At 44.2% G+C, this 27,221-nt stretch overlaps 1 protein-coding gene across 1 annotated transcript in view; it reads right to left on the bottom strand.

Moving 5' to 3' along the window:
• Nucleotides 1–27,221, bottom strand: part of LOC147698460 (serine/threonine-protein kinase Nek5-like) — a 1,208,702-nt gene that overhangs the window by 421,087 nt on the left and 760,394 nt on the right. Inside the window, exon 4 of the mRNA XM_086936245.1 lies at nucleotides 26,896–26,997. Coding sequence (XP_086792371.1) covers nucleotides 26,896–26,997 — 102 coding nt within the window. The remainder of the gene's footprint in view (nucleotides 1–26,895; nucleotides 26,998–27,221) is intronic.

The raw sequence follows: 27,221 nt of genomic DNA, 5'->3' as shown, positions 1-27,221 counted from the left end.
GGAGTGAGGGAAGGGGAGGGAGTGAGGGAAGGGGAGTGAGGGAGAGAGAGAGTGAGGGAAGGGTAGAGAGGGAAGGGGAGTGAGTGAGGGAGAGAGGGAAGGGGAGTGAGGGAGGGAGAGAGGGAAGGGGAGTGAGGGAGGGAGAGGGAGAAGGGGAGTGAGGGTGAGGGAAGGGGAGTGAGGGTGAGGGAAGGAGAGAGGGAAGGTGGGGGAGGGGGAGGGAGGGAAGGAGAGGGAAGGAGAGAGAAAGAAGGAGAGAGAGGGAGTGAGACAGTCAGAGTGAGGGAGAGATAGGGAGAGGGAGTGAGACAGTCAGAGTGAGTGAGACAGAGAGAGACAGGGAGGTAGAGAGAGGGAGAGAGAGGGATGGAAGTAGGGAGACAGAGAGAGAGAGACAGAGAGAGGGAGACCGAGAGAGAGATGTGTGTATGCCAGGTCTGGTAGCTCAGTGGACGAAGGCGTCCGCTGCAGGGACCTGTGTTCAACCTCATGGTCACAGTTTTTTTTGTTGCTCTAGCCCCGCCCCCTACCCCACTGACCCCGCACCCACCGGTGCGGCCCTTGGACACAATACATTCGTCCCCAGAGAGAAAGTTTGTGAGTACCCATGATCTAGGGCATACATGGAATCCTGGAGGGTCCAGAGTCCATAACTACTGGATAATGATGGTGTGGAAGGGGGTGTACATGTGTGACCGGGCAGACCTGGCCCAGGGGTCACTAGAAGAGACCAAGGACTGGTGGACTGTCTTACCTCCGTCCCCCTCTCTCTCTCAACAGGAGAACTGGGCATGGGACGCAGAACAAGACAACGAGGACGAATATGAACAAGGCGCATTTAACTGGACCCTCTACTGTGACGATGCTCCGTCCCATGAGAGTCTCGCCAAACTACCACTGGATATAACGCAGGAAACACACCTCCAGGAGTGCGATGTCACCGACGCGGAAGAGGAGAACAGTGGAGCCGCGGCCAAAGCGGGAACGAGCAGAACACCTTTTGGACGTATTGTGGAGCCATTCAGGGAAGAAGAACCAGCACCGGCAGGAACAGAGCCAGGAGGCCAACGACCCCGTTTATCCCCGAGCCGCGCTCACGGGAGAGCGTGGCTATCTCAGGTACATGAGCGTATCTCTGGGTTGGTGGGGACGCCCATAGATCACCACGCGGGGCATTCGCTTCTGGGCACTCGTAGAAACCCCTCCCATATCCTTCACACCCCTTACCTACGTTTAGACACCACAGACCCTGACAGAACCGCCGTTGTATATAAAGTGCACAATTTCACGAATGCCATAGGTGTCTCCTCACTCCCGGCCCCTTGTTGGACTGCCTATCAGGTAGCAGCATCGTTGACCTCTTCCTTTATTTTTTATGTTCTTTTGGGGCTGCCGTTTCCTCACCGGACTGAAGAAAGTTCGAGACCCCGACCTGTCAGCCGCCTAGAAGACCTGGGTACCTACCGTCACCACGGATCCAGTAACATTTGCAGCTGAGAGACTGACTAGTCGACAAAAACGAGTTATAAAGAAAATAAAGCCTTACTTTCCCAGAGCCAGTTTACGTCCTGTTCCTTCCACGCCGCCACAAAATGGTAACACGATCCACAACCAAGTCTTTTGGCGGAAACGCTCCAAAAATCTGGAACTCCATCCCACCCCACATCAGAACAACCCCCTTGTTTCCTAAATTCAAGAGCCTACTCAAAACCCTATTCCTCGACCGCTCTCGAGCGAACTGACAGAGCCCAGGTAGCTCCCTAGCCGACACTCCATCTTACCTAAATTTTGAGACTGACGACAATGACTTGAATCAAGAAAACTTTCTCTTTTGTGCATAAACGGTTTAATTGTCTAATGCGCTCGGATGATCTTCAGACTTGGCTTGCACCCTCATCTCCTCTGCCACTTCGCCCATATTCTTGCTCTCTTCCCTCCCCTAACCCCCATGTTCCACCTTCCTCCTGTATGATCCGTTTGCACATTATTGTATTTGCTGTGAAGCTCTCGGATACCCTTGGGTCTAGCTAGCGCTATACAAAACTCCTAAAATAAATAAATACATCCTCTGACTAGATCTAAGAAGTTAAAGAATATGTGTTTTGTATGATATGAGGTCGCTAAGGGGATTGTAGAAAATCGAAGGTTATGTTACATTTTCACAGTGTTCCATGAACACCATCTGGAAGAACCTTCTTGGCCTCTGGCAAGCACAGATATGAACTAACATACCAGCGTGAGGGAAATGAATAGACACGTTATGAGCCACACATTTCTCCCAAACTTACCTGAAGAAAATGTGAAGCTCATTAGAATCCTGTCAGACTCTGTCAGGCATTTTATTTAAATGTAGCAACAAAATTGAAGAAACCATTATAAATGTAGTAATTGTAAAAGGGGAGCTCATAAATATTATGAAAATAGCCAACAAATTAAATGATGTATTATTATGGATGTCTACTTGCCTATTCATGACCATCAACGGTTTGCATTTTGTAAGAGGGTTGAGTATTTGGCTAAAGTCGGAACACAAGCATACCTGGAGTTATCTATTTTTCCAGTCTGTGACCTGCCATCAAGGAGAGCCTAAATTATGCCTCAGCAGTACTGTTATAAGATGATGAACTTGATGCAGCTCTGCGAGAAGCTCTCTGTTTACATCCTGAAAGTATCAAAGACCACTATCTCTCTCTCTCTTTGAGAGGGCTCTAAACAGCTGCTTTATACTCTCCAAATGGTTTCTTTTGGGAAAAATAAACCTTGCGATTAATGAAGTCAGGCAGAAGAAATTAAGTGGGAATTAACATGCATATTCATGTTAAAGCTTAAGGCTCTTCTCCCTTTCAATCATTTAAATGCATGCAAGGATATGCTGATTAGAAGCACACTATCAAAATAATCAGCAAATTTAATACATATTTTTGTACAATAATGAACGTAAATGTATTAATTACTGCAAGCAATATTTACTTATAGAGCCTGAGCCTCAGTAAGGAGTAGTTTCTTACCTGTAACTCCAGTTCTGTAGTAGGGGTATCTCTGTGATAGTCATAATCATGTGCGTGGACCCCGGAGCACTTCATTAGATATATCCTTTTAAGTTGTCCTCTTCTGCAGTCCTGCACAGACACTTACGAGATAATAAACAATAATGCAGCCTAAAAACAACTAGGCTATGCTGGCTATTACTTCATCCTGTAGTAAAAAAGATAGCCAGGTAACGGTTAAATTGAACTATTTTACTGAGTTTCACACACAGAAAAACTCCCCTTCATAAAGATTCTTTTTTCATGATAGAGATGAAGGGTTGGACAAACATGGAATGGAATGGAATGGAATAGGTCTTATATAGCGCAACTTAGCCCAGAGGCATCAAGCGCCTAAAGAACAATATCAGAAGTAGTCAGATAATAAGCACTACGGATACACCTTGGAGAAAAGCCACGTTTTCAGGGCTTTCCGAAAGCTCTGGACTGACGACTGGGTTTTAATTCCATGCGGCAGACCATTCCACAGTTTAGGGGCTACAGCTGAAAATGCCCTCCCACCCCATTTGGTTCTGCGAACGCGAGGAACCACCAGCAGATTCTTGGTTGAGGATCGGAGAGCTCTCTCCGGAGCGTAGGGATGCAGCAATTTCCTCACACCCTCAGCCCCCTTACCAGTGAGCGCCCCATAGGTCAGACAGAGGGTTTTAAATGCAATCCTAGACTCAATAGGGAACCAGTGTAGGGTTTTCCTGGCCGCCGTGGCGGAGGATAGTCTAGGAGCGTCCAGCACAAATTTGGCCGCCGCGTTCTGTACTGTCTGGAGGCGCTGCAGGAGACCTTTGTTAGCCCCTGCGTAGAGAGCGTTACAATAATCAAGACGCGAGGCCACCAGTGCAACGACGACCTGCTTGCGAACCTGCGGGGACAAGTAGTGCTTGATTTTACGAAGTACTTTAATGATACCCCAACAGGTAGCTACTGTTCTGTTGACCTGCTGTGTCATTGACGGATCACGGTCCATGATTACTCCCAGGTTCTTAGCAGACTCTGTAGGAGTAGGGCAGGTTCCCAGCGCGGGAGGCCACCATTCGGCCGTCCAGATGTTAACATTGCCACCAAAGACCAGAATTTCTGTCTTCTCCCCATTCAGTTTGAGTGAGTTGTTAATCATCCACTCAGCAACCGCCTCCATACAACTTCTAAAGTGATGAATAGGGGCGTGCACCGAACGAGGGAGAGACACCAAGATCTGTGTGTCATCCGCATAGGAGACTATCTCCATCCCATCCCATAGACTGCCATTATGTGTCTGTAAATGGATACTGTGCTTTTAAGAATCCTTCCAGAGACCATCGGTATCCCATGTTGCACAACCAAAGGCTAGTTACTTTCAGTTCTTTTTGAAGGCATATAAAGCAGGGCCTGCTTAATTCTGGATATTACTGTTTCATCCACCGGGGAGGAGGGCGGGTTGCTTATGACTATCACAGAGATACCCCTACTACAGAACTGGAGTTACAGGTAAGAAACTACTCCTTCTGTAGTAGGGAATCTCTGTGTATAGTCATAATCATGTGAATAGAATAGCAAGCCCCTCCCCAAACAACAACCCCAGCGGTGGAAGAAACAAACAGACCCACTATTGTGTAAATAGATTCCTCAGTGAAGCCTGCCCAACCTGAGCATCTGCCCTGGCATCAGAGTCCAGGCAGTATTGTTTAGCAAAGGTATGGACTGACTTCCAAGTGGCAGCCTTACAGATTTCTGCAATAGGGACGTTACGGAGTAAAGGCGCTGTAGCAGCTTTACCTCTTGTATAGTGAGCCTTAGGCTTACTAACTAGAGTCGTGTTGGCTTTCTGATAACACAACTGAATACAGGTCAAGATCCACCTGGAGATGGATTGCTTGGAGGTAGCAAGACTAGTCCTGAAAGAGCCATAGTTAACAAACAACTGATCCGATTTACGAATCTCCTTAGTCTTATCTAAGTAGAACTTCAACACCCTTCTAACATTGAAAGAATGAAGGGATCTCTAAGCAGGAGAGGAAGGATGCTGAAAATACATTGGTAAAGAAATCGTTTGATTCACATGAAACTCTGACACTACTTTCGGAAGGAATTTAGGGTGAGTTTTCATGACTACCTTAGAAGAATGAAACCAGGAAAGCTGCCTTCCAGGACAGATGCTGAAGAGAAGCCTTATGAATGGGCTCAAAAGGCTACCTCATCAGTCTAGAAAGCACCACATTAAGCTCCCACAGAGGTGAAGGACGCCTAATGGGAGGAAACACCTTCTTCAAACCTTCCAGAAAATCTTTGATGACTGGGATTTGGAAAAAGGAAGTTTGTGAAGGACATTTCCTATACGCAGTTAAAGCTGCTAGGTGAACTTTAATGGAAGGAAAATTCAGGCCAGATTGAGCCAAATACAGCAAATAAGGATGAATGACATCCTCCTTGCAGGAGGTAAGATCAGCATTCTTAGAGGCACACCAAATGCAAAATCTCTCATTTATATGCATAGGAAGTCAGTGTGGATGGTCTTTTTGCTTCCTTTAATATCTCCATACAGTTCTGAGGGAGATTTAGATGACCATACTGCACTAGCCCAGGAGCCATGATGCTAAATTCAGCGACAAGAGGTTGGGGTGCACCATCTGTCCTCCGAACTTCGTGAGAAGGTTCAGCCGACACAGAAGTCGAAGGTGCGGCAGGAGAGACCGGTGTAGCAGATTGGTGAACCACCACCGACAGGGCCACTCTGGAGCAATGAGGATCATCTTGGCCCGCGATTGGGAAAGTTTGAACAACACTGTCGGGATCAGGGGAATGGGTGGAAAAGCGTAGAGAAAGCTGTTCGACCAGTTGATCCACAGTGCATTCCCCAGCGTCCCTGGTTGGTAAAACCTGGAGGGGAAGTCTCGGCATTTGCTGTTTTCTGCGGTGGCAAACAGATCGACCTCTCGAGTACCCCATCTTCTGAAGATGTCTCGTACCACTTCGTCGTTTAAGACCCATTCGTGATTTTCTTGAACGAGTCTGCTTAGAGCGTCTGCCTGAGCATTCTGCACACCTGGCAGATGAATTGCTGTTATGGTTAGGTCCCTGTAATATATAACAGAAGGGACCCCCTGATACTGCTAGATAGTTCCTAGGTCAGGGCACAAATATTATATAAATAACTTATCCTAGGCAACTAATAAGTCCTGAGGGAATAAAAAGTTATTTATATAATAATGGTTAGGTCCCTGACCAGCAGCCAATTCCAGATTCTCTGTGCTTCCAGAGACAACGGGTGAGATCTTGAATCCGCCTGCTTGTTAAGATAGTACATCGTTGTTGTGTTGTCCATCTGGACAAGCAGGGAACTGGTGCGAAAGGACGGCTGGAAGGCTTTCAGCGCCAAATGAACCGCTCGTAGTTCCAGCAAGTTGATGTGGTATGTGGCCTCCTTCTGGGACCACGTGTCCTGTATCTGAAGGTGGTCTGAATATGCTCCCCAGCCGTGGAGAGATGCATCTGTCACAATGGTCTGAGCCGGTATCTCCTTGTGGAACGGAATCCCTCGGAGGAGATTGTGAGGTGAACACCACCACTTGATGGACTGGAGGGCTTGCTGTGACAGCTGAATCCTGTCCTCCCAATTCCCTAGTCTCTGGTCCCACTGATCCTCCAGATATTGCTGCAGAGGCCGCATGTGGAGGCGTGCATGTGGAGTGAGGAAGATACAAGACGCCATGGAACCTAGGAGAGAAGACACCGTCCTCACCGTCGGCGAGGGAATGGTCATGAGAACCTGAGCCTTCTGAAGGATTGATAAGCGTCTCTCCTCCTAAGGACACACGCTTGCCTTGCGAGTATTGATGGTGGCTCCCAGATACTGCAGAAACTGTACAAGAGTTGAGACAGACTTCTTGTTGTTGATGTGAAGGCCCAAACATCAAAGGAGAGCGGAAATTTGAATGAAATGCCATTGCACCTCTTGTAATGACCCTGCCTTGATCAGCCAGTCATCCAGATATGGGTAGACGAACACTCTGTCCCTCCGCAGATGCGCTACTACTACAGCCATGCATTTGGAGAACGTCCTGGGCGCTGACTTCAGTCCAAAGGGAAGCACTGCATACTGATAATGATTATTTCCAACAGTGAATCGCAGGAACTTGCGATGTTTCTTCGCTATTGGCACGAGAAAGTATGTGTCTTGCAGATCTATTGCGCATAACCAATCTCTCTGATGGAGCTGAGGATAGACTTGATGTAAGGATAACATGCGGAACTTCTCTTTGCGAATCCACTTGTTTGCCAGTAATCGCCAGTTTTTCTCACGAAGGGACGACACAACGGATAGAGATTGACTTTGTATGACTTTGGAATCGAAGACTACTAGGAAAGGCCACACTTTATCTCCTGATTACTGTGCTCCAAACAAATACATGACGTTTGGGAGCATTTATTCCCAATATATATGACATTTACCCTATGGTTAGATAGAGATTCCCTTATTTGAAATAGCCCTGACGAAGTCTGAGGTTGACACCATGAAAGACGAAACATGTGTTGGCTAGGATCAAGTTTGGACATAACTTGTGATGAATAAATGAAGGATATAAGAAGATTGTCTGTTTTGTTCTGACTCAATAAGGATATTTACTTTTGTGGATTTAAGCTCAGGATATATCTGTGTATTCTCTATGCGGAGGAGAGTAAATGTAAATGCCATTTGTAAAGCGCACAGCTACCTCCAACGGAGGTGTCCCGGCGCTGTCCGTATACCGCTTAGGAACCCTTCCTGGTTTTTCCCTGTGGAATGTCCACTCCTGGGCACCCCCAAGGTGAAGCAAGGCATCCCAGCGCTGTTGGGGCCGTTGTGGAGATTAAGCAAGCCATTGCCCAGAGTTGCAGAGTGGGACCCATGATTAGAATAGGCACTGAGGCGAGAATTATCAGGTCCGAGGAAATTGAACCCAAGACCCGCCGAGGCGGGTATTGAACCCTGGTCCCAGACCAGACCTCTGCATCAGGGTCTGCCGCTCTAACCATTTGAGCCACACTTCTCCACAATCAGTATATTGCGCATAGACTGTTAGCGTGGGAGAGTACTGGCCTGTACTCGTCGAGGACATATTTTGGGGAGCATGATCTCCCATGGCTGTGGCGCCGCCGAGAGCACGTGGACGAACGGTGACGTTCACGAGAACGATGCCACAGACCAGGCCTTGATCTTGGTCTGCTGGGCTCTGTGCGAAGCCTGGTGAAGGTGCTGTTTGCCCAGGCGGAGAAGGAGGCAACACTGGAGGAGGAGGCAGAGGTGGAGGAGAAGGAGGCGGAGATGGCGGTGTCTGTCAAGGAGGCGTCCTCGAAGGAGAATAAGTACGGGTGTACTCTGAGTCTGAAAAAAGAGCCACCCTTCTTTTTTGTGCCCTAGACTTCCTCCTCAACCTTGATGGAACGCTCGACGGTGAGCGTCAACGTCGTCTTGAACTCCCTGCTGACAATGACAGGCTCACAATTGAGCGTGTCCGGGAGTGATACCTCGACGTTGAGCTTCTTTGATGGCTTCTCAACGTCAATCTTCTCGTCGACTTCGACCTTCTCGACGCCGACCGTCTCCTTGCCGTTGACCATCTGCTCTACGCTGAGCGTCTCCTCGATGCTGAGCTTCTCCTAGACGTTGAGCATCCCCTTGACGCTGAACGCCTCGCCAACGATGGTGATCGGAGTTGTCGCCTCGAAGGCGAGCGCCGGTGCTTTGAACTCGATCGACGGTGATAGTGCTTCAACGTGGATCGATGTCTCGACGGCGACCTTGGCCGAGATCTTGCCGTCCTTCCCCTCGATGCGGAACGTCGACAACGCTTCGATCCAGAGCCCTGGGTCGACAGGGAGCAGATCGTCGTCATACCTGCTCTCTAAGTCGTCATAGCAGTTTTCGACGTCAAAAGGGACTGGCGCCGTTTTTCAGCCTGGTTTCGACTGGGGAGCTCCCTAGAGGCCGGCGCATGGGTCTTAGTAGAGGACTTACCCTCTCCTTGCCCAGAGGTCCCTGTAGAAGTTGCCTGTCGTCTCTGCTCCATCCCTTGAAGTCGAATCTTCTCCCTGTCACGCAGGGTGCGCCTAGAAAAGGTCTAGCAGATGGCGCAGGTATCAGGCATATGAGAGGCAGGCAGACACTGAATATATACTCTGTGTGAATCCAACTTTGCCTTTTTCCTCCCACAGTCAGGACACTTGTCGAATAAGGATGGCATTATGACAAGTAAACTGTGGAATTTCTGCCCAAAAAGTACAGCAGAAGCAAGAGAAAGGTCAAAAACGTCGAGTGAAGTTTAAAAAAACTCACTTACAAGCTAGAAATATTGAAAAAATACCAATAAAGGTGGAGCTCAATGCTCCAGGGTCCTGCTAGCAGTAGCCAGAAAAATGAACTGAAAGCAACTAGCCCTTGGCAGTGCATCATGGGATACCGAGGGTCTCTGGAAGGATTCTTAAAGGCACGGTATCCATTTACAGACCCATAATGGCAGCCTATGGGGGCTTGTCTGTCCAACCCTTCATCTCTATCATGAAAAAAGGATTTTTGTGAAGGGGAGTTTTTCTATGTATGAGACTCAGTAAAATAGTTAAATTTAACTGTTACCTGGCCATATTTTTCACTTCAGCATGAAGTAATGGCCAGCGTAGCCTAGTTGTTTTTAGGCTGCATTATTGTCTATTATCTCTTAAGTGTCTATGCAGGACTGCAGAAGAGGGCAACTTAAGAGGATATATCTAATGAAGTGCTCCGAGGTCCACGCACATGGGCGGGACTATTCACATGATTATGACTATACACATAGATCCCCTACTACAGAAGCACATTAGCAAGTGCACAATATAGGGGGCTCCAGAGACACACATAAAGCAAACCACATAACACTCCCAAAACTATACTACGCTCTCAGAAGAATACATGAATCATATGTATTCATACTCAACCGGTTCAAATGTCACTATGAAGACTGATAAAAGATCAAGCAAGGCAATGGCCGTATGTCTAATTCGACTATACAGCAAGGTGCAAATAGTCTAAAAACAAATCAGGTACAAAGGATGTAAGCAAAGGTTGACTGTACGGGGAATAGCGGCGACAGTGAACAACCTTTTCATTGTAAACTGAGTTCTGTTTTATAGACCTGGAATCTCAAAATCCAAATAATCAAACATGTAATTGATGATGTGAGGCCATAGTGAGAAGCAGGTCATCGAGATCATGGAAGTAGACGTTGTAGAGAGCGCAATCAGCATCAATATCAGCAGAAGATGACTGAAGCTTGTAACTAAAGATGCTGAAGTAAGGGATCAACTTAGGTGCAGATGAGCAAACTATCAGCATTGAAAATTGGAGAAAAAGAACTCTTGTTTCTTCAGTTTCTGGATCACCTCTTAACAATGCAACTACGTGCAAAGAAAAGAAATCTTTCTGGTGGAGATGCTTCTAGGGTCAGTTGCTGAAAATGCTACTTGCACTAAATAAGGATTTTTCAGGTGTTTAGCTGGTGTCTCAGCAGTCTTTCTGATTGTGTAGACTATCTCAACTTGACTAATCTCTTCTCGGGGTACCTCCAGAATAGGGAGAGGAGATATTGCTCTAATCTGAAGGCACTTTGGATTTTGGTGGGGGGCATTGAACAGACGTGCCACATGATGTTTCTTGATGTGCTCAATTGAACTCTTCCTGCTTTTCTTAGCACTACACAATTTTGGTAGGATTATGGCGCGAGTGTCTTCTACATCAAGACCTGGCATTTGGTCTGCTACAGTGAGGGCCACTGGAATTATGCTGCAAGGGAGGATGAAATGATGCAGCAGGGTATACTAAATTATTTGGCAAGAGAATGCATATTATGTGGCACAATGCGGCATATTTTGTGATGGTATCCGTTCATTATTTTGTCATTTTTGCACATGTTAACACTGTCTAGATAGAGGGTCCACCTTATTAGTAGTAGTTTAATACCCAAATACAGCAATATGCAACTGAAAGATGAACTGTCAAAGTTTGCTGCACAGCAACAAGTGTTGTCACATTTTTAGTAACTCTTGATCTGTTTGAGCTAGATACAAAACTTTTGTGTTAAAATTGGCAAACTATGCAGCAGATGATGGAGTTTGAGGCAAAAGCATAATTGTTGAAAAACGCCACAGCCATAGATTCACCTAATCTCAGTGGACTCCAAATCAGGTGCAGGAGAAACTATAACAATTTGTTTTCCTTCTGGGGGAGGAAATGCTTTCAAAATGGCCCTCTCCATAGATATCAGAATTTTCTCAGTTGATGTAAATTGTTCCTCAGCTGCTGAATATCACTGTGGTTTAAGCTATGGGAGAAAGTTACACTCACTGAAAAAACATATGTGTAGGCTGATGTGCTTGAAACAACTCTAATAACAAGGGTTGTGTTATTGTCCTGTGTTTGCATATATTTGTCTCTAACATATCTGATTATAGCTCAGGTAAGATCACTGTATGCATATTTTTCCAGTTCTTCTTAGGAGGGATGGGCGAAATTACCTTGTATAAAGACTTCACCTGCTCATCGTAATGGGGAAGAGAAACCCTTTCAAATACAAGAGTCCCATACAGGCTTGTAATTCCCTTAATGTATTCGGAGTAACAAACTAGCATACTTGTGACAGGACGAACGTTGGAGTATGAGTACTGGTGAATATGCATCTGTAGGACAAACAGCGAAAGGAATTTAGATTTCTATCAACCTGAACAGCCCTGATGAAGTCATTGATGCACTAACTTGTGCATGACGAAACACGTGTTGGCTGCGCTTTCGGATTATTTGGCTACACTTTGGAATTTCTCATATATATCTTTATTGGATGAACATTTTGGAATATCATACACACTTCAATTGGAAGAAGACTTTCTGTTGGACTCATCTACATTTTGAAATATGATTCACTAAGAACGACTTGTTGTGGAACTGTAACTACGGCTGTACCTATATTGGAAATGTATGGACCGATAAGCAAATATATTATTATATGATGATGTTTGATGTTTGTTTATTTTAAGAGTGCTCAGGGAGGAATATATTTGAGATTTCAAAAGGATAAGCTGGACTTGCTGTGACAACCAGGATCTGTTCACCCCCACACCTCCCAAATAGCAGGACACTTTTATGACTTCAAATAATTAGTTACTGGATCTCTAGCCTTAGATTTATTTTAACAGTCCCAGCCGCCTTTTTAAAACAGATTCTGAATCTTTTGAATATCCTGAATCTGTTGAATTGCAGGAAACGCTTTTCTAGTTAAACACTTAACGAACCCTCCAACAGAAAAGAGAGCTCCTAGTTGAGATGCAGGAGGAATGGCCAATATTACAATAGATCTCTCTGTATTTGTAATGGCTGGTAAGTACTTGTGTGAGGTTCTTGAGGGCACTCAGATTATTAGTCAATGAACTGAGTGCCATGTTATATTTTCACAGTGTTCTGTGAACACTGCATGGTGGAACCTTCTTGACTCTCAGGCAAGGCAAGCATGAACCAACTTACCAGCATGGTTGGAAGGAACAGATAGGTTATGACCCTACATTTCTCTCAAACTTACCTGAATAAACAGTGTATTGGGAATTTTAAAAACTGTAATCGACAGTCCGGCATTTTGATTTACTGTTGTAAAATCTGGCAACCTTTTGCCACAAGTATGTTCACACAAGAAATCAACACTGTTAATTTAAATGCTTTGTTTTAGGCCAATGGTAGTGCAGAATAAATGTAACAAGATAATTGCATACATCAATACAACTGTAGTGAACACAGAAGCAGAGAATGTAACTATTATGAAAATAGACACCATATTAGATGGTGCATTTTTAAGGATCCATACTAGCCTAATGTTGGCCCATTTGAGGCAACTTTCTGAGACTTTGATGCTTCTTAAAGGGGAGGGTGCAACACAGAGTTAACTTGTGCAGTTTTCTTCTTTGACAGTTTTTTCATGTAAAACATATTTATTTATGAACAGGCAACAGGCTCTTTGTGCCATGGGGTAGTGGCAATTTCAAGATCCAAAGTCTGTAAGAGTAGGGTAATGGGAGTTATGGATAGTTCTTAGGAAATTTCTATTTGTGTGTTGCCTTCCAATCTCATGGTAGTATTGGAACTTTATTTGTCCAGAACTACAAACAATCTAAGGATTCCAGGATGTATTTTGGGACACTGAGTTGCGATTTGCATATTGGTGGGACTAGACGGGTTGGGTTGTTGGATAAGATTAAGAGTGATGTGGTGACCCAATTTCTCAGCAGCAGCAAACCGGATTGAATAACATTCCAAGAAACACCTGTTTGGTACTGAGTGCCAAATTGTGTGCAGGGGAGGTAAAGGGTGGGGATTCATGTATGGGACTCTTTCCTATTGATTCTATGAAGTAGTTTCATCTGAATAGATGTAATGTGGAAATGTCGGCAAAAAGAAAAGTCGGAGATTACAGTAATCTACTAATACACTCAAACTATCAGGGAAAAAGCTCTGTGAATTGTTGAGCACTACTACCGACTTGTTATATGTTATTGGGTGTGAATTCAATGATGTTATTGGCTTAGGAGTGAGTTGATAGAGTGGCAGCGAGTGTAGCTCGATCAGGTGTAGGAGGCTGACTATCTTTGCATCCACGCTGGGTCTGAGGGGTGTAAGAGTTAACGACATGGGTGAAGCAGGCAATACTCTTCAGTGGCAGCTAGCATGGATCAAGGGTACGAGGGGCAGGGGCAGGAGGCAGTGGGCCGCAGGAGAAGCAGGTGTAAATAAAAAAAGAAAGTAAATGACCTTCTTGCAGCTTCCTGGTCGCATCTCTCCTTGTAGTCCCTCACTCTACCCGGAAAAGGAAGCACACCCTGGCTCTCAGTCAGACAATCACAGCACTGTAATACAGCATTGTGACTGGTCTGAGCGCCGTGGTTCAGTATCCAGAAGCTGACTGGGAGCCTGGGCATGTTCTCCATGCAGGCTTTAATGCAGCCTGCGTGGAGAACATGTAAAGTGCGCCTGAATGTTTGGTTGGCCTGAGACGGCCTGTCAAACATTTATGAACACTTACAGTTTGTTTACCACTCTCCCTGCTCCTGTCGTTAGAGCAGCACCACCCCGCAGAGCTGCCGAATTCAGCATTTACTCACTATTTTCAAAATCTATATTATTCCTGCCTGCCAGAAGATGGTCTAATTATAGAACATATTCTTGGGAAACTTGAGCACCCTTGGCTGTTGAACTATATTAGATATCTGTTAGAATCTGATTTCATAAGAGATGAAGTGGAGAGGATTGACCTAACGGCAAGGGCGGTCGACCTCTAATCTGTGCAACATCCTGTGATTCTGGGCAAAATCACTTAATCCCCCCAGACCTAACAAAAATGAATGTGTCCTTGAGTAACGCAACAGGTGCTCGTGTAAAGCGCTCTGATACCCGATACATTCGGGTCAAGTTTGCGCTATATAAAACTCCGTAAAAAAAGAAGCTTAAGAGATCGTTTCCATAAGAAAACAATATCTGTCCTAGTAGCATCTAATGATCTCCATATGCAATTATTTGGCCTCCTGGGTCCATGGCTATGAGATCTTTTTCACAACATGAAGGTTAAAGGCAGGATAGCAATACATCTCTGGTTAGGAGGCCATCTTGCATCCATAAAACTGTGAAGGCCTGCTCATCTGATCACTCCATTTCTCTTCTAAACATTGTGTCAAAGGCACTGCCAAGGTTCATTATGGACAACCTGGTGGCTGTAATCATGGGCCGATGAAACATGATCTATCAGAATTCATGCTTTGTGGTTTAAAGCTGCAAAGACGGTACAAATGTATAGGCACGATGGACAGTTTAGATCCGTCTCTGGTTATTTTGCCACTAAATGTCAAGAGGCTTAATTCAGTCGAATGGCAGTTTGGGATGAATGTCCCCTGGAAAGTGGGATTTGGACTGGGATTCAGGTTCTGGGTGTCTCTGTTGTATACTGGACCACTAGCTTGGTCAGGGTACATGGTGTCATATACCGACAATTCAACGTACCAAGAGATTTTTTTTTTTTTTAACAACCTGGCCACTACGACTACAATTGTTACATATATTGTAAGAGTTCATGCTGCATTCCAACAACCAAATGTTTCAGATTCACCATAGGTCTATTGATTTCATAAGGAGTTCTGGTATATAGGCTTGGAAATAATAAATGACTAGGTGAGGTTTAAGGACTGGAGCTTAGGGCCATTTCCGGGACAATTCAAGAGTGATGCCAAATATCGGAACAAAATACAGTCATTTATGGATAAGCAGCTTTTTAAAATCTAATTTCTCTTTCACTACTAGATTATGCCCTTGAACATGCTTTCATCAGGTCCTTGATGAGTTTGTCAGGCCGGTGGGTGTTGTACTTAGGAACCGGTTGTTGTTCAGAACGTCTCTGCTCATTTTATTGCCTACTCTGTGTTACTCATTGTATGAGAGAGGCATTTCTTTACCTTACAGAAGGGGCAGCACTGGGCTTCCTAGAAAGTAGTGGATAACAAATGACCTACAATGCCTTTGAGGAACTGGTGGGATGTGGGGGGAGGCATAACATGGTATGCAAGACCCACCAGCTTTACCTCTTTGGCAGTTGGGAAACTGCATGTTTCCCACATGTGGAGAGTTCAGTTATATAATAAAGTCTTGCCAGGCAGCCACAAAGGTGGGAAGCTGGAAAGATATGGTAATGTTGGAAACACCACTGTGGCAGGCTCATTTCTTAAGATGGCCAGACTGCAGGGTCTGCAGAGGTGGGATTTGATAGCCATATCAAACCAAGAGGATGTGGCAGGTAAAGCTAATATCAAACAATTTGAAGTCCTAAGAGCAGAATTAAAATTGCAACTGATGCAAAACTATTAGTACACAAGGGTTATGCACTCTCTGAAGTGGTGAAAGATTGACTAAGATAAGTTGCAGGCTCACTCGCTCATCAAGACTCGTTTTTTGATTGAATTGGGGGCTTTCACCAGAATATACAGTAAACCCATGAGTAATGTATCTAATAATATACTTTTCTTGGGCACAGATGGGAATTAGACTTGGGTTCCTTTAGAGGATGAGAAAAGGGCGTCTGCCTTGATGCAACCAAGGAAATGTGCCCTAGAGCTAAGCCTCAGTCTGATGCAGTTGTCAATACTAAATAGGATCTATTACAGCAGATCAAAACTGTGGGTCATTAAGATTAGTGGTTGTACTAATATGTAAAAGGTGTGTGTTTACATTACTTTTAATCCCAATTAATATTATATCTTGCAACTCATCATGTAGGTGAAATAAACAATTTTAACCCAACAGGTTCTACTGTAGCTCCTTCACATGCTGTGTGCCCAAGTTCTCCTTTCACAACCAAGCAAGGCACCAAGCCCAGAAGATTCCACTTCTACTCTTTCACACTGTCCATCAATTTGGGCTCCAGTTCTAACCAAGGTTTTCAATGCAATCTTATTCTCAAATATCACGCCTAGTTCCTGGCGTAGTGCTATTATTTTTCCTCTGCATAAAAAAGATAGCTGTACAATTCTTAAAATTACCCGCCAATCTCAGTTCTGGGCAATTTATGGTTGAATTTTAATGAACCTCATCAAGATTGGATAACAACGAACAACATCCTTTCTCCTTTACAGCCAGGCTTCAGAAAAGGTATTGGGACAATTGAGCAAACAATCAGACGTGAGTGTTTTGCTTACAAAATACCCATTTGAGCAAGTCCCAATTATTTTTTAACACTTATTGATCTGAAATCCGCCTCTGACTTGATAAACAGGAACCAACTTGGGTCTGCACTACAATTGGAATGCTGACAGGGCTCTAATAAGGTCAATAGCCAACTGAAGGACTACACCGATGCTCTGACTACTGACTCAGGTGTACACTGAGGATGCCTCGGAGGTTGTCGACTTTGATAGTGATGCCCTGCGGAGTCAGAAGATTGGCAAAAACCGTCCGTGAGTGACACGGGCAAAGCTTTTCCCGAGAAGATGGGAGAGCTCAGCGAGTCTGGTGATTCTGATGCCTGTTAATGTATGTTTCTGCCTACCAACGAGAGGAGTCTCACTGTGATTTCTGCTGCCTGCCATTGACAGGTACTCTCTCTCCACCCCATATTCAGTGTTGAGCGGTTGTCCGTGTCAAGACCTTTTGAAAACACTCATAGAGACATTCAAGATGGCGGATCCTTGTGATAAAGGCAAGCATTAGTCGCGTGGTCAGCTGTGAGGGGGAGGTATGAACATCATGCCATAACAGCCACACATGCCCCATACCACTTAGCACCATCTCCCCCACCAGGCCAAAACCCATGAGAGTCACCCATGAAGAATCGCTGGTACATCCTTTGAAATAGATTTATGTAATGTCCCTTGTCTGGCGCTTCACCACAAGACTACTTCACTAATGTCAGACAGTTCTCAGCCTACTATCAGCAATGCAGCAGCTTACTGAGTTGTACTGGCAGGTGCAGTTCCCCCGTAAGGGGTATATAATTACACTGGATCACCAGAGTGGTATGAACACTGAACTCTCTGATGGAGAGATGCATTCTTAAGAGCAATCAAAAAGCAGCCAAACCCGCCCGGAGGCATCTCTGTGAACATTGGTCATCCCGTTCACGTAATGACTCCTGACCTCACCGTCTCAAGCTCCAGCTACGTGCGAAACAACTTTTTGTCACCTACTAAGTGCACAGCTTGTTGGCTAAATGTCTCCACCCAGACTTACAGGCGGAAATCCCTGTATAACCCATGGGCGGCCTTTGATGCTCCTCACTGGGGCTCCCCATGGAACTGCTGTTCTGCTGCCACTTGCACATATTGAAGTCAGTTGCATCTACAGAGAAAAGCTTAAACAAAGGATCGCAAGGAGAAGTATGCAGCCCTGCATCAGGCGTTAGACGAATACATTTCAGTGCGGTGATCCGTATCACTACACTGAAATGCATTGTCACGCATATTAGGCAGAGATCGCGCCTGGGCTGTTAAGCCGGTAGGACTTCTATTATGACTAAACTAAGCTGGAGTGAGTGGCTGGCAGCGCACTGTGGTGTGCGCGCTGCTCACCGCACTGGGCTTTGGGGATTGGCTGAGTTAGATCTTGCTAGTGCTACAATGTTTGACTGAGACATTACGATTCCCCCCTCGGCGCAGCATATGGGAACGGCAATCTTAAAAGATCTAAACAGGAACCATCATTCCCTGACTCTCCAATCACAGAATAACTAGACAGTTCCACCACAGTTGAAGCAATCCTCAAAAAACGAAATGATATCCATGAAATAGTGCAGAGCACAAAAACAAATACAGATATCCTACATGTCTCTAGAATCAGAAGAGACCTTAAATAACTGAACCTTTGAGTGGCAAAGGCGGAGGGTAGAGTCTGCATGGAGGAAGATTGTATAGCAGCTCAATCCAAACACTTGCATAAAAATGACTCTCTATTAACCTCCTTCAAACCTGAATTCACATAGTTGGAAGACCACAAAAGAAGACTTTCAGTCTTCCGGAGGGAACAGAAGACAAGGTTCCCTCAGTGATCGCCATTCTGGAATCCTGGCTCCCAGTGACACTAGGCATCTCAGATAAGAACTTTGAGCTTGAAAATACCCACCGGATTCCCACCTTCAAACCAAAGAACACTCTTGCTCCACGTTTGCTGGTTTTTAAGCCATTGCGTTATCAACATTCTGAACTTATTCTAGCACATATGAGGAACATTAAATCGCTGTCATGGCAAAGTGTAGGAATTTCCATTTGCCTTGACAGAGACACTGTTGCTAGGAGGAAAGGTTGTCTAGCACCCAGGAAAACACTGTCAGAGAGAACGATCCAACATTCCTTTACTGGCGCATCAACATCTACAATGGTCAAAGCCATTTCCTCTTGGAGCACACTGATCTGGAGACTTTCTTAGACAACACTTTTGAACCATGGATGAATGACTCACACGGTAAACCAGGATAACCCACACATGGTCTCTGGGCATATCTGACTGCCTAGCTGGTGACAGCTATAAACATGATGAGGAAACCCCTGCCTTCTTGAGTTACACTCAACATTAGGACTGTTTTTCCTAACCTCCTAGCAGCCCCAGCTTCTTTCATTGCAGATTGCATGTTGATAAAGTTGTGGTTTTCATGATGCTGTTGTAATGATGTTGATTCAGACTTAAGCTGGCAATGCGGCTGGGTATGTGTTTAGTCATGACATCATCTTAACCATTCTTTAGGATATCGTCTCAACAATTCGTTAGAATGTTGGATTTTTTCTCAAGTTTATTCATAATGGGACCATGCCAACTTCAGCTGATCATCCAATGGTCTCACTTAATCCATCAAATCCTATTTACTACAGTGTGTTAACTCTGATGTTTTGATATTGATAACCTTTCTCTTAACCTGTTGCAGGCACTGAACTTAATGTGTGAGGGTTTGGCTCAGAACTGACTGATATGTATGTTGTCCTTGACGGATGTTACATTGTTGAGTGTACAATGTCACGTTGTTTTCTCTTGACTGTCTGTTTATATTGTGTTAATTTCTTGCACCTGCCTACATGAGACTCCCAGTGTGTTAGTTTAGCCATTATTTTGGTGGGTCTTTCCGACCGCGGCACTTGCTAGTCAATAACCCTTCAGTTAGGCACTTGACCTACTATTCTACATGTGAACCATATACTCTTAGATTGTTCTTGACAATTTTGCTTGTCCTCTATACTCTTCGTACTCTGTGAGTATTGTGGTTAGACTCCATGAGTCACTGTTCTCACTCAAGACCTACATCTCTGTACTTACACAGCTTTTACACTGTTAGGTGTGGGAGTCCTCGATTTTTTCTTTGCGAGTTGCCCCCATTGCCCCGAAGCCTGTACTTTGTCTCTTCCAAGGCTTTTTCCCCTGCCCTTGGGGAATGTTCGAGTTTGGGTAAGTTACAGTTTTCTTATCTCTCTTCTCTCCCTGTTCTATCCTATCCTGTTCCCCCTTGCAATGAGACGTGATACCAATAATTCTCCCATCATCTCACCATATAGGGTGGCTCTTTATCACACTTTACAGCATTGAGGTTACCCACCGTGATGCTTGATCAATACACGCCATTGCTCTAATTCATATCCAGCAATACCAAAGGACTAAACCATCCAGTGAGGCGCAGGAAGATTTTTGATTACTGGCATTCACTTAAGGGAGACCTGGTTTCCCTCCATGAAACCAGGATTGGCTATATAGTGTTACTTTTTATGCGTAACGGCTGGGTGTCTGACCCATTCTGTTCTGCGGCAATCTCTAAGAAGAATGTTGTGATCACCCTCATTTCTAGAAATTCCGATCTCTCAATCACCATGTCTGAGCAAGATGCTAATGGTAGAGGGTTGATGGCATGGCTTTACAGCGGTGCAACAGATATACACAGTAAACATTTACGTCCCCACTATGGATGAACCACAATTTTGGGACAAATTATCTGCAAAACTTGCATTGTTGCCCCCCTGAAGCCGGATTGCTATAGGTGGTAATTTCAACCTCCCGATGGGCATTACCCTAGATAGAAACTCTTCCGTTTGTTCCGTCATATAATATAAAAATCTCCTACCCCGTATTCCCCTGCAGCAGCTGCCATAGCACTGGGTGCGGAGAAAGCCTTTGATAAGGTTTCCTGGCCGTATTTAGAAGTTGCCTTATCTAGATATAATCTATATAACTCCTTTATTAAAATTATCATGGCCCTGTATGCTAATCCCTCTGATAGAATTAAAATCAGCTGTGCTTTGTCGACCCCTTTCGTCTTACAACAGGGTACACGCCAAGGCTGCCTGCTCTCCCCTTTATTATTTTTTCTAGCCATTGATCCTCTCTTGTTAGTGTTAAATGAATTCACTTAACTCGCAATGCATACAATTTGGTGATGCGGGTTTCAAAGCAGCTGAAGATGACATATTAATCTTTACAGATTCCCCAGATATTGAGATTCCGGCTATTTTGAATATCATCAACAAGGATAAAACAAAGGTTTTACCCTTAAACGTACAGTGTCACCCCATCTGTGTTGGTAACTCAAACTTCCAGTGACAGTCCAAATTTATCAAGTATCTGGTTCTGCAATGACCTTTCGGAATCAATAACACTGAATGAACTAAAAACATTCTAAAAATTAGAGATCTAATGTCTGCTTGGATCCGGAACATATGTGATTGTGGGGCACACTGGAAACGATAAAAATGATGGTGACCCTACTAGTCAACTTCTTGGCTAGTATGCTTCCCATTTGATTGTCTCTGAGTATTTTCTGCACCATTGATAAAATGATCTCTCACTTTCTCTGAGGCGCGAAGAAAGCTAGAAGACAAAATAAAAAACTAAGGGTTAACTCCAAAGATGGTGGGTTCAACTTCCTGAATTGGTTCAATTACCAGACATAATTCCTGGCGGTGCAAGGGGCTTTGTGGTTTGAAGGTGAGGCTACCAAAAAGCTGTGTGGCTTAGTATCGATACCAAACAAAATATTAGCCAACTGGTTCCCTTGGAAACAAATTTGACTATGTCCCACCAATCTTATTTACATTCCAACAAGATTCTTAGAGACACAATTATAGCCTTATTATTAGTGGACAGAGCTCTGTCATCTAATATACACATATCTTACTTCATTCACTGATGAATAATAAGAGACTGAAGATTGCAACTTTTTCTGCCATTGACCCGAAGTGGGTTCGCAGGAGTATCGCCCATGTCCACGGGTTGCAGATTCCGAATCAAACTAAGTTTCCAAATTAGGTCCACTTCGAAAAACAACTCTCTTCCCCACCATTTAACATGTGCAAACAGGCGGCCACGTAGCATCCAAGATTGATAAATTGTTAGATAAGACCACCTCCCAACAACATCCTGACCTACCAACCAAGTGGTCTTCATACTTCTCCGCTGAAGGTAAATCACCCCTTACAGGGGAAGCATGGTCGAAAATGTGTCCCTGCTTAAATAAATGTATCCTCTCACTAATACGAACAAATATTTTGCATCTCACTTCCTCTACTGGACCCCTAGTAGAATTTTTAAACTAAAACTAATAGATACCTGCTGGTCATGCAAGTCACCACTCAGCGACCATGAACATATGTTCTTTTCATGCGAATGTTTGACTTCCTGCTGGGAGGTCATTACTTCTCAACTGAGTGAAATCTTCAACATTCCAATTTGTTAGGTTATGTTAGTATGAATTTGTAGAGCGCACGTTCACCCTGGGGTTTCTTGGCGCTGTGTACCACTGGGGAACCCGTCCTGGATTTCCCTGTGAGATGGTCCCTATTGGGCATCCCCAAGGTGAAGCCAGGCATCCCCGGCAGCGAGGGGGCCGTTGTGGAGATTAAGCAAGCTATTGCCCAGAGTTGCAGCGTGGGACCCATGGTTAGAGAGGCACCGAGGCGAGATTTATCGAGCCCGCTGACATTGGTTCCGTACCCTGCCGCGTCGGGAATTGAACCCTGGTCCCGTGCCGACCTCTGCTTCTGGGTCTGCCGCCTCTAACCGGTGAGCCACACTTCTCCACAATTTCACTGAACTTCCCATTGATGATACTTCGGCCACATGCATCCGTACCTCTTACTGAGTTCCCAGACTCAGATCTCCCTCTGCCTGACTTGCAGATCACCATTGCTCTTAAGGTCGTCCTAATAGATTGCAAATCCTCTAACAATGTCTCATATCATACGTGGTGGCCATGGGTCACCTATGTCAGGAGTACACATTCGGTCCAATCAAAGTGCACTGCCAACCCTGTCACCTCACAGCGCATATGGGAAATATTAGATACTTTTGTACATATTCTGCAGCAGCTATAGTGTTCCCTTCATGACCTGTTACCCCGATACACCCTACATCTTTAATACCAATTATGTCTGGTCACCCATCAATTCACATGGATCCCCTCTTCTTTAATCAACTATTCTCTTTTTTCTTCTATTTTCTGTCTTCTATCTTCTCACTTTCTCCTTTTATAATCCTCCATGCCTAGTCTACTCTATTACTTTTGCTTCCTCTATCCTTTATGTGGTTCTTGACCCTAGATAGTGGGTACGCCAATTCTTCTTTAACTCTGAATGCTGAGGCACTTAGTCGCAACTTACGCTAACCCAATAGGTACGTCAAACAGATGTATGTTGACATGCTGTGTCAACTACACCCGAAACAACTGTACTCTCATACTATCTCTACCTTTATTGTTGTATTTCTTCTCAAACACCCTACAAAACCAGGTATTGACACTTTGTGTATGTATGTTTCATTGTATTCCTCTAAAACCTCAATACATTTTTTAGAACAAAACAAAATCTCTAAATTCGGACTTTCCTAAAGTGTTCAATTAAAATATTTCACTTCTACTGACTACGGATAATGTTTTTTTTACATTGACTGAAAATGCATTGCATCAGTTGGTCGGTGGATTCACGAAGTGATGCAAGAAAAACATGTGAATTAACCCTGCAAAGACAAAATTAATGATTATGCGCCCTGTTAATTGTCTTTTGAAAACATTTTAGGTCAGCAGTCAGCGATTACAAAGAGTAAAACACTTCCACTAGTTGGAATTGCGATTTATTTCCTCTTCACGAGATTTTGTGATGTCATGACATCATGATAGATTGTAGTAACAAAGGCTAGCTATTTCTTAATTTCAAACACATTCCACGGAAATATGCATCTTATCTGTTGTCGACACTCTTTACCTCTTCTAACCATTCCTTCTTTCCCTCTTAAATCCTATTTCTCTTCTCTTTTCTCAATACTATGAAAATTCACAATGTGTTAATTTGCACTTAACATGAGCAGCAGAAATCTAAACCGGCATCCAATATCCTGGTTAGTATTCCATGATTTAAGAGGAAATATCAACTTTTCTATGTTTTTCTATTTTTTCTTCACGTCAATGTAATTTTATTATTTCATAGTAAAAGTAAAAACAGTCATTAGGCATATGATAGGCAAAGCGTAAACAGAACATTTTAATCTGAAAATAAATCCTTTCATGACAGCCGCAACATTTGTCACATAGTCCACAGTTTTTTTTGTATGCATTGCCTAGTACTGAATAGATCGCATGCTTATTGGGTTGTCCTGACGTCATGCTGTGGTTTACAATATAGTTTGCTATAGTTAATAGCCACAGTTCTGTACACGGTATTAGCCTCAAATTTAAACACAGTGCCTATCCTTTTTTCCGTGGACAGCTGTAATAAGGATGGCATAATTATGAAATTACCCCAAAACCCTAATATCTAATAATCACCCTCTTAGAATGAGACGATTACAGCTGGTCCAAAAGCAGGCTGCCCGCCTGGTTTATAACTTGGCCAAATTCCACCATGTCACTCCTCTCCTCAAGTCCTTGCACTGGCTCCCTATCCGAGAACGAGCTCAGTTCAAGATGGGCTGCATTACTTTTCAGGCCCGGGTCGGCGCAGCCCCTGCTTTCATCTCTTCGGAAATCAAAGCCTACGCCCCACCAGGGAACTGCGCTCATCCTCCCAACAACTGTTGGCAGTTCCCCGCTTTAGGCGTGAAAAGTGGGGGTCACGAAATTTCCACACTTGCCCCTGCCTTTTGGAACTCTCTCCCTGTTCACCTCAGATCTTCCACTCAATATTCACACTTCCGAAAGGCGCTAAAAACTTTTCTTTTCTCACAAGCATTCCCATTATAACTGTCTTATTCTCTACCTCCTTCCCGATCTTCCTGTCCTTCTGGGTTCAGTACACCACAGCGCCATGAAACCGCCAGGTGAACGTGCGCTCTATAAATGTTTTAAACTCAAACTCAAACTCAAACCCTATCATTGTTGAAAAGCAGATTTGTTAAACGTATGTCCATAGGGCCCAAATCCGTGCTAGGTTTTTTATACAGACAGCGATTCTCATGAAATTCTAGCTTGGATGCAGCGCTCCTGGACATGCTTTGGACATCACAGGTCAAGAGAATGTGAAGTAAGGCATATTAACTAAACCAGTCAGGGACCGTATCACCTGGGAGCACAGGAGCACGTGAGCACGTTTTTTGTGCCCCCACAACACATTGGTAGTACAGAACAGGCCGCTTAAGTAAGCCCTTCTGCTTCTGCACCTGCACTGTGTTATAGATGTGGGTGCAAAGGAGCTAATATGAGACACACGGACTGTGAGCCACATACCATTGTGCACAGTCAGTGTGCTCCCTGAAAGACGCCCCTTGGAAGAGAGGAAAAGTGGTCACTGCCTGCACCTGCCTGCAGGGGGATCTGTGCCCCCTTTTAAAGTCAGGCTTATTACGCCTTGCACAATGAAACGTGGACCACTGTCTTCACACAGCTGGTCTGTCTTTCACTAATGTTCGGTTCCCCATGCAGGTGTGGATTAGCTGTGATTTGGAAACAGCATATTTGGTGTCATACAGTGCACTATTCCAGTCTGCAGCTGATGCACAGTCCTAAGTGTTCGCTGCAGTGCAGAATGGTGTAGCGCACCATATCCATAATACAGCCCTAAGTCTCATTGTGCAAGGCCATCAACTGAATTGTATTTACTTTCTCGTCTTAAATACCTCCACCATACGCCTCCCCCAGCTTATTACTGCCAGACTCGCTGGCATTCCTCTATGAGTACAAACATTTTTAGGTCTCAGTCATGTCTGAAAATGCAGAGAACTTGAAATCTTGTCTTAATGACTCTACCTTGCAAAGAAGAGTACTCAAGCCACTGGTTATTTTTTTTCTATAGTCCTGAGGTAATCTTTATTGACCAGCTTGTTAGCATGCATATAAAACGCTGTATATTGATGATTCTCCTACAGTAGTTTACCATTTCATCGGAGGGCCACCAGTGTTGTTCCCTCTCACTTTTATGCTCCAAATGGATAGATGATCTATTTAAATTGCCCGCCTTCAACTCTCATTTATGTATCATGTTAAAGCTTTAACACTATATCAACACAAAAAAATGGTGGACGGAATGCTGAACATTGTCAAACACTTAACTTTCCCAGTACAGAGATCTGGGCTGCAGACTGATTTGCATAAAGCTGGGTCCAAACTGGGGTGGCATGGTGAGCAAAAAATTAAAGATTAAACCCAGATCGGTGACGGGGTGATTGTTTTTGACAATGTTCAGCATTCTGTCCATCATCTTTTTGTATTGCTATAGTCACCCTAAGTGGCCAAGGGTAGGCCCAGATGGGTCCCGTGCTTACTGTGACTCTACAATCAAGCTAGCCTGGCTGGTGATGGGTGATACTCCAAAACCAGTCCCAGTATGCTTGTTTCCGGTCCATGGAGGATTTAGCTTTGCAGTTCAGGCTGGACTGTTTCCAGGAGGAGCAGGGTCAAGGTTGATTTGCATATAGCTGGGCCCAAAAGAGGGGTGACTTGGTGAGTAAAATAACGATGGATTTAACCCAAATCTGTGACTGTTTGACAATGTTCAGCATTCCGCCTATCATCTTTTTGTTTTGCTATAATTTTTTTAACATTGGCATGCCTATCACTAGAGTCATCTCAGCTTTTTATGAGCAAGAGAAAGGTGGTATTTTTTAGATTATCAACGTCTAAAGATATAAAACACAACACAAAAGTGCATGACGACTTACCGAGCCATATTCAAGAACTAAAACCACCTTGAAGTAGCCAACATGTTTCCTCAAAGTAGTATAGGAAAAAAAACAATAGCCTGATTAGAGGTTGGCTGACTAAATCACTGAGGCCGGAAACTGATTGGGCCAACCTTTCTAAATCATCTCTCATTTTAAAATACCATATGCATCACAGGATGACACCGAATTATCACTGAAAATCATAATGAGTGAAAAATAGTATGCTTTTACCTGTAGAGGCTTTTCTTCTTTAAAGGGGCGATTGGGAGCAGGCTCTTGCCCAGCACCTCCTGGCTTCACAAGATATGTTTCTTCTACCTTTTTGGGAGTATCCTGTAAAATGCAAATACAAATTATCAGAATAATAAATGATCCTGTTGTGGTATATATAAATCCATTACTGAGCTAGCATGTTACATCACATTGCAATTCTGACATCTGTTTAATGCACAAAAATGTACACTAGCGGGTTTTAAATAAGCACTGCATTTTCTCAATAACTGGGGCACATACGACTTAACACCTGTCAGAATGAGCATTGACTGTCTTAAAAATAT

The sequence above is a fragment of the Lissotriton vulgaris genome, chromosome 8 (assembly GCF_964263255.1).
Source record: "Lissotriton vulgaris chromosome 8, aLisVul1.2, whole genome shotgun sequence".
Classification (NCBI taxonomy): domain Eukaryota; kingdom Metazoa; phylum Chordata; class Amphibia; order Caudata; family Salamandridae; genus Lissotriton; species Lissotriton vulgaris.
The sequence above is the reverse complement of the archived record's forward strand: the minus strand, read 5'-3'. Positions and strand labels throughout refer to the sequence as shown.